General features: G+C 34.1%; 1 protein-coding gene across 1 annotated transcript; it reads left to right on the top strand.

Moving 5' to 3' along the window:
* The first annotated feature begins 1,736 nt into the window (after positions 1-1,736).
* LOC127796699 (triosephosphate isomerase, cytosolic) lies at positions 1,737-7,499 on the top strand. The gene is made up of 9 exons (XM_052328999.1): positions 1,737-1,904; positions 2,604-2,679; positions 3,899-4,022; positions 4,773-4,857; positions 4,984-5,116; positions 5,410-5,504; positions 6,351-6,429; positions 6,983-7,065; positions 7,182-7,499. Exons 1-9 carry the CDS (start codon positions 1,866-1,868, stop codon positions 7,227-7,229), a joined length of 762 nt encoding a protein of 253 aa, XP_052184959.1. The 5' UTR covers positions 1,737-1,865; the 3' UTR covers positions 7,230-7,499.
* Positions 7,500-7,640: the final 141 nt, after the last annotated feature.

The following is a 7,640-nucleotide window of genomic DNA, read 5'->3' on the forward strand; positions in this document are numbered from 1 at the left end:
AAATTCAAGGACAGTGGTATTAAGACACTTTCAAACTAACATATTTTAAGTATCTTAACATCCACCTTAATTAATTAGTTGTGATAAATGACAATACTTACACATATATAATATTATTGCAAAAACAAATAATTTGGTTAGACAGCCTGACCGACCACTTCACGTATCTATCTATCTATCTATCTATTATATTAAACAAGTAAAAATCTTATATTTTGTGTTATCAAAATAATATTAAAATTTTACGCTTAAAGGTGATTGTTATATTGGTCACATTATTTTCTCTCTTTTGAACATAGTAATAACTTTAACTGTCATTAAAAAAAAATTAAGAAAATTACCATTTTATTCATATTTTATGGAATTATCAAAATAAAGATGGGAAATATTTTAAGATTTTTTTTATATTTTATTAGGTTTTTTTTTTTTTATAAATTTAATGAACTGTCCATTCTTTATCAACTAAGTTGGTGTTTGTTAATTAATATATAGACTACAAAAAGTAGTATATGAAAAATATTTTAAATCAAATAAAAATATTTTTTATTATATTTATTAAATTTATTTAGTAACCCATTGAAAAAAATTATGTGACTTTTTATTTCAAATTATTTAGATAAATTTGTCACTCTTCTCTTTAGATAAATTTATCTTTAATTTTACAGATAAAAAAAATAACTTATATACCCCTAATGCATTTTAGAAAATAACATATAAAGAATTTAACAAACAGTCTTAATCATTCTATATTTTATTCTGAAAAATATTTTAAATTTATTTTAATATAAACTTATCATATTTATTTTAATAAATATTACTTGATGAGAGGAATAGGTGAATTCCTTTCTGTTTCTTTTCTCTTCCATCTCTACAATTAATGTTACCAAATTTAAAAAACTCCAAAGATTGCAAGGTCCCACGAGAAATTGGCCCCGCATATCTGACACCTAAACTCTCACCACACCTTGCCTTCTAAATTAATATGAATTTAAGAGAGTGAAAAACTATTGTCACCATGAGATCCTCTCTTGTTTGCAAAGAGTATACAAACTGCCCAGTGCCTGTTGGTGACAATCCAATTAAATTGAGATTATTCTTTATTTTAATTTATTATTATAATATTACAATATATATATATATATATATATAAAAAGAAAGAAAAAGAGAGAATGTATGTCAGGACTGGTTGGCTTGAGATGAGATTGGGCCTAATTTCATTTTCTCAAGGCCCACTATAAAAATTAAAAGATCTCGTGAAGGCCTAACCACACTCGGCCTTCTTTCCGTTAAATTATCCTTTGCTTCTTTTTATTTTTTTTAGGTCCGTGCCTTATATATCAGTTCATACCTATATTTTTGACAAAATAAGAACCCGTATTGACTTTTTTTTTTTTTTTTTTGGTTATTAAAATTTAGAACTATGGTCCACATGCCAAATTAGAATAAATTTATTTTGTTCGAACTATTTCAATTAGAAATACAAATACTTGGATTAATATTTTAAAATATATATATATTTTCCCTCACATTTTGAGTTGATACATAAAACAACAACAACAACAATAGAATAAAAAGGTATAAAATAGAATAAAAATTAGAATAAAAAGGGAAATAAGGAAAAATTAGATAAAATATGTAACGAAAGGGCAGGGGGGATGGCCGGCTTTAAGGATATTATGGGAAGAGAGTGGGGGTAAGATCGACATTTCCTAGGCAAAAGACACGAGCTCCCTGTTTCCTCGTCGCCCATAGACTTCGCCTATAAAAATCATACGGAACTAATCGAGAGCCATCATCTCTCTATCCGTCCAGCACAGGTTGTGGTTTTTCGGCGATCTTTATCGTGTTCCTAATTCAATCCCAAAATGGGCAGAAAGTTCTTCGTCGGTGGCAACTGGAAATGCGTATGTTTCCGATCTCATCCTAATTGCTCGCTCCTTTATCTCCAGATCTGTATCTGAAATTAATCTACGATCTCCATTTTTTTTTTTTTTTTTCTGTTTTCTCCTTTGATCCAATTGTTTTTATTTCGATCCGTTTACTGGATCCTGCGATTGTGATCTTTGGATTTGGTTTCTTATTAAGTTTGCGCATCAGCACATTTGTACGATAAGTTTTGGGGATTTGACCGCTGATCTGTAATTCTTCTGGACTAATCATTACCAATGTAATACTGAAACTTTGATTTTGTTTGTTTAACGATGATGTGATTCTCGAATCTGAACACCCTTACACGAGTGTTGTATTTATTCCCCCAAGTGCCTTTGGCCTGTTCAATATGTAGGACAGTGGCTAGAAAAGCTTGTGGGTCGCACCTTGAGAAACAATTTTGATGTTCGGATTCCTTTATGCCCGTGTAATCTTGATTTCACCTAGATTATGAACGCAATGCTAAATTTGAAGGTCACCAGATAGCACGGGCACTCAGAAACAGGTTTGGATAAGTGTTGAATGATGCACCACTTAAGAAGTTACTTGATACCGGGTGGCGGGGCTTTTATGATAATTTCTTCTCAGAAATTCATACATCATTCATTAGACAAGCGAATTGTTGGTAATGAGATTTCAAATTTCACTAAGATTTACAATTGATTTACTTGCAGAATGGAACAACCGAGGAGGTGAAAAAGATTGTTACCACTCTGAATGAAGCTGAAGTACCTTCTGAAGATGTTGTTGGTAAGTTTTCGTGAGTTTCAATTGAATTTGTTTTCCTATTGTTTTATTTAAGTAATTGGCTACATTTTTAACTATATTTCATGGTGTTGCCATTTCTTTAATTTAGCCTTAAAATGAAAATTCAGTTTGATTGTAATATTGCTTATTAAAGTATCACATGTTTCATATTAATCCAACTAGTTGGTATATATCAAACCCCCCTCTACCCTGCTCTCCCCTCCCAAAAAGAATTTTTTGATTGAATGTTATATATGAAATCATGTGGAAATTCTCTGATTTCGGGAGGTTAGATGTGTATTCCCAAGTTATTTAGAGTTTGAAGTAGATTTTTTTTTTTTTTTTTTTTTTTTGAGGCTGTATGTTACTGATGGTGTTAGCATTGATCTGCCTTCTTGTAGCTTCATGGAGTGTTCCACTTAACTTGCAAGTCTGTTGTACTTTCAAGATGGAAAAAAATTGTTGTTTTTATAACGCACGCTTCTGTATGCAGATGCAACAAGTAGGAGAAATATCTTTACCCTGACATTTGTGATATCTGTTGTTATTATTATTATTATTATTATTATAAAAACTCCAATTTTGAATTGTGAATGCATGCATCTTATCAAGAACTTTATGGGCTTAAAATATTCTTAAAAATTATAATCTGAAAAGTTCTAACATGAATTAAATATTTTTAAATTCTTGAAATCAAATCTTTATATGGTGGCAAGTTTTGGTGCTACTTATTGTAGTTTGTGTTGGTATCTTGATCAGAAGTAGCTTGGGTGTCGTTATCATGGGTATGATTGCATTTGGTATAAAATATGCTAGCAGTTGGTTTGGACTTTTGTCAAGTCACTGACAGGCCGACTTTAACGGGACTTATGATACTTGCAGAATTATGTTACATCGTCTGAAGTGTTTTATGAAAAGTTATACTCTGATCATATATTTTGTAATTCTACATGAAATGCTATAGCTTTATCAATTGAATTGAACAGATTGGGATTGATATCCTTCCCCTATTGCAAGTTATCTCTTCTTTTACAGTTATCTCATGCCTTAACTATAGTAATAGATTTAAAACAGACATTCCCTCATAGAAATGTACACTTGAATTTCTTCAAAGTATAAAAGTTTCTCTAAATTACATAAACACATGCATTCTTGCCTTTCCTCCCCTTAAGGTGTGCAGGTGTATCTATAATCTCCAAATTTATGCATGTTTCTCTTGCAGAGGTTGTTGTGAGCCCTCCATTTGTGTTTATTCCTGTGGTAAAAAGCTTATTGCGCCCTGATTTCCAAATTGCTGCACAGAACTGTTGGTTTCGAAAGGGGGGGGCTTTTACTGGTGAGATTAGGTATGTGATGGTCTGATCCTATTCTCCACTTAATTGGATTCATTACTTTGCCAAATGTTAGATTGATATTCTTTATGAAAAGCAGTTAACATTCTTTGAATTCAAGTCAGCTAGATGGAACCATTCCATTTATTTGCATTCTGCATATTGTTGTTGTCATCATTACTAGTTGAAGTTTGATTTAGTTCTTTCCTTGGGAGTTTAAAGTAAGATATTAAGTGTCTTATCTTCATTAATTACATCTTTGATGCTGAGGCTGAGACAGTTGTTTCATCTTTGCACGATTTATTTCTTGTATTCATAAACAAATTTCAAATTCCTATGATGTTGCATGCATTACTTATTGGGTCCAGATTTACTGATTGTCATGTAATGTCCTATTGTGGTCGAGGTTCTGCATGCATGCTAATTATTCTAAATTATAATTCTCTTTCCTTCTGATTTTACCCTCCTTATCCATTGAAAACCCTGTTAAAAGAAAGTAAAAACTAATTTGACAATGATTAGCCCCCCCCCCCAAAAAAAAATTGATTTGACAATGAATAACTTGACACGCTTGAATCTGTGATATGATACCACCAAATTTTTGGGGGTCGAGTTTAATGTAATTTTTGATAAAGTTTGTTCTCTTCTGCTATTTGCTTCGATTAATTATGTTGGATCCTGATTATTATGGACAGACAACTGAATCGATTCAATATGTAGTTTTAGATTATTCTGTTTTAAAGAGGCTTTCTGTTGGTTGAACAGTGCTGAAATGCTTGTCAATTTGGGTGTTCCTTGGGTTATTCTTGGTCACTCTGAGAGAAGACAATTATTAAGTGAATCAAGTGAGGTAATTTTGTACGTTATATTTGCAAATGCTTTGTCACAGATTGGTGATTTTCACTTGGATTGTTGTTTCATTGAGCGATCTATCATCTTGGCCCTTACGATCTGTTCCCTTTTTTTTACGGTGCAGTTTGTTGGAGAAAAAGTTACATATGCACTTTCTCTAGGCTTGAAAGTGATTGCCTGTGTTGGGGAGACCCTTGAGGAGCGAGAATCAGGGTGCACAATGGAAGTGGTTGCTGTGCAAACAAAAGCTATTGCTGGTTTGTGGTTCTCTGTTGTCCAGATAGCATATTGTGGAATTATATTTTAGTTAGTACTTTGCTTTAGTAGCATGATTCTAGAAATTTTCTGAATGGCATCCTTCTTTCTTGTTAAATATCATTCTCTAGTTTCTGCCATTAGCCATCTATCAATACAAGTTTATTTTGTTCTTTTGGTTCAGTATCCTTGTTCAATGTAGCTTTTCAAAAGTTTTAACTGTCAGTTGCAGGTTTTTGTAGTTTCACGTTCTTGCTATACTGGTATCAAATAATTTTCAATCATTTTATTGCAGAGCGAATATCGGACTGGTCTAATGTTGTTATAGCTTATGAACCAGTTTGGGCTATTGGTACCGGAAAGGTTGCTACCCCTGCTCAGGCTCAGGAAGTAAGTTGCCTCATCCTGGTGGTTGAGTTTGACCCTATTTCAATGAGGATCCTCAAGCGTGTTCTAGATTAGCTTTTGTTATGAAATCCTTTATGGCAATGTGAGTGAGCTTTATGGCAAAAGAAATCCTTTCTCTTAAACAGTTAGAAATGAGAAATAGATCTCGAATCTGGTGTGGCTTCTGTGTATATTAATCTAGTGTGCCTTCTGGCTGGGTGGGGGTTTGGGGGGGCGGGGTTGGTCTAAAACTCCTTTATGCACTAGATTATAATGCTGTGATTTCCATACTTGGCATCTTGTTATGAAATGTATTCATTATTTCCTTTTTTCACGCATAGTTGCTAGAATAAGCGGCAGATGTGATAATTCATAACATAAACCTCCTGAGTTCTGTTGTGTAACACATTGCAACTTGTTATGCTCCTACTTGATTTTCACTCTGGCTGGCAAGGCTACGGCCTGGCTTTTTGTGCAACTAGATGATTTGTTCAGCACATTGCAGTTTGTCAGGCTCCTACTTCGTTACTAGTCAAAAGAAATCCTTTAGTCTAGGAGGCTTCCTCTGGACAGTTTGGCAATATACTGAGGCATCCATCCTTGTGACCAATTAATATCTTAGTTATAGACTTTTTATATACTTCATAAAAAGTTGATGATCCCATTCAGAATGTGCTTAGCACACCTATGTATTTGTTGCCATGCAATCCAATCTTATTGTATCCACATGGAATGCTTTCTCATACTGCTCCGTTGTCATTTTTTAACTTATTTTTTGTTGGTATTTTGATGCATGAGGTATTTCTTTGATATAATCTTTTTATAGCAGATGCCATGTATTTGTTTCAGGTGCACGCTGGATTGAGAAAATGGCTCCATGACAAGGTTAGCGCTGAAGTTGCTGCATCAACCCGTATTATCTATGGAGGTACTCTTTCTCTTTGTTTCCATCTTTAAGCAACAAAGGTTTATTAGGAAATAAGACAGCCCAAGAACTCCATCCATCATAGAACATGTTGCATTGTTGGTACATTCATGATTGGTAGTTATCTTTGCTGCCCTGTGAGTTGGGATTGATAAGCTACTTACCACCTTCATAGTCAAAACAGTGATGGTTGCTTATGTTTGGTTTTCTTCTTCTCTTGGTTTGCAAGGCAAAAAACTAGCTGTTGGCTGTTGCAACTCCATGTTATTATATGTCCTTTTACTTATCATGGATGAATAAGAACTCCTAAGAAAAACCAAACCAATGTAAAGAAGGATGAATTAGAGGTCTCCATCCATTGGTGTTATTATTAATAGCACTTACCTCGTGGGAAACAAAAATTGAAGGAAAAGGATACAGGGCACCGTACATGTAGTGAAAGAGAAGGCCAACTAGTTCCATTGTCTGTCCAGGACTAGGTTCGTACACGCCCAAGTTGTTAAGAGGAATTGAAAGAAAATGGTATCCTCTTTTTGACAAGCATTAATAATTACAGGTTCTGTGAACGGAGCAAACTGCAAGGAACTGGCGGGACAACCAGATGTGGATGGATTTTTGGTTGGCGGGGCGTCCCTAAAGGTGGGTTCGTCATTTTTCTTTTTACCTTTATGTTTTGTGACATTGATGAGTTCTTTGCATGTGAATTTTGTTGCTGACTATTGTCTTTTATGAACCCCCCCTTCAATGCCAACCAGCCTGAATTCATTGACATCATCAAGTCTGCCACCGTGAAGAAGAACTAAATAGCTGGGGGACCAGGTAATGGTACAGCAATCTTTGCAGCTTCGTCCTAGAGAGTTTCTTTCGCCTGGAATAAACAAGTAGCCATCGTGGTTTTATGTAAGATGAACCCTAAATATTATCCATGTACTTGTGAGGATCTCTTTTTGTTCTGTTTTTTTGTTGAACATGATGGTTTCTATGTACATCATGAACGAGTTCAACGTTTAGTTGCTGTTTTGTTACCATTTATAGTTTTGTTTTGGCTGCTGGAAGCGACCACTTTTGTATTACATAGCTGTGGATTCTTCTCTCAACCCCCCGCGGCGCCCCTACTATGAGGTTTTTGTGTTTTCCCCTCTCGTGTGGGAGAGACATGTAATGGAATTAAAATGAGTAGGAATTTTAGGATGTAATGAAAAATGTTTCTTCTT

This window comes from Diospyros lotus, chromosome 3 (assembly GCF_014633365.1).
Source record: "Diospyros lotus cultivar Yz01 chromosome 3, ASM1463336v1, whole genome shotgun sequence".
NCBI classification, from domain to species: domain Eukaryota; kingdom Viridiplantae; phylum Streptophyta; class Magnoliopsida; order Ericales; family Ebenaceae; genus Diospyros; species Diospyros lotus.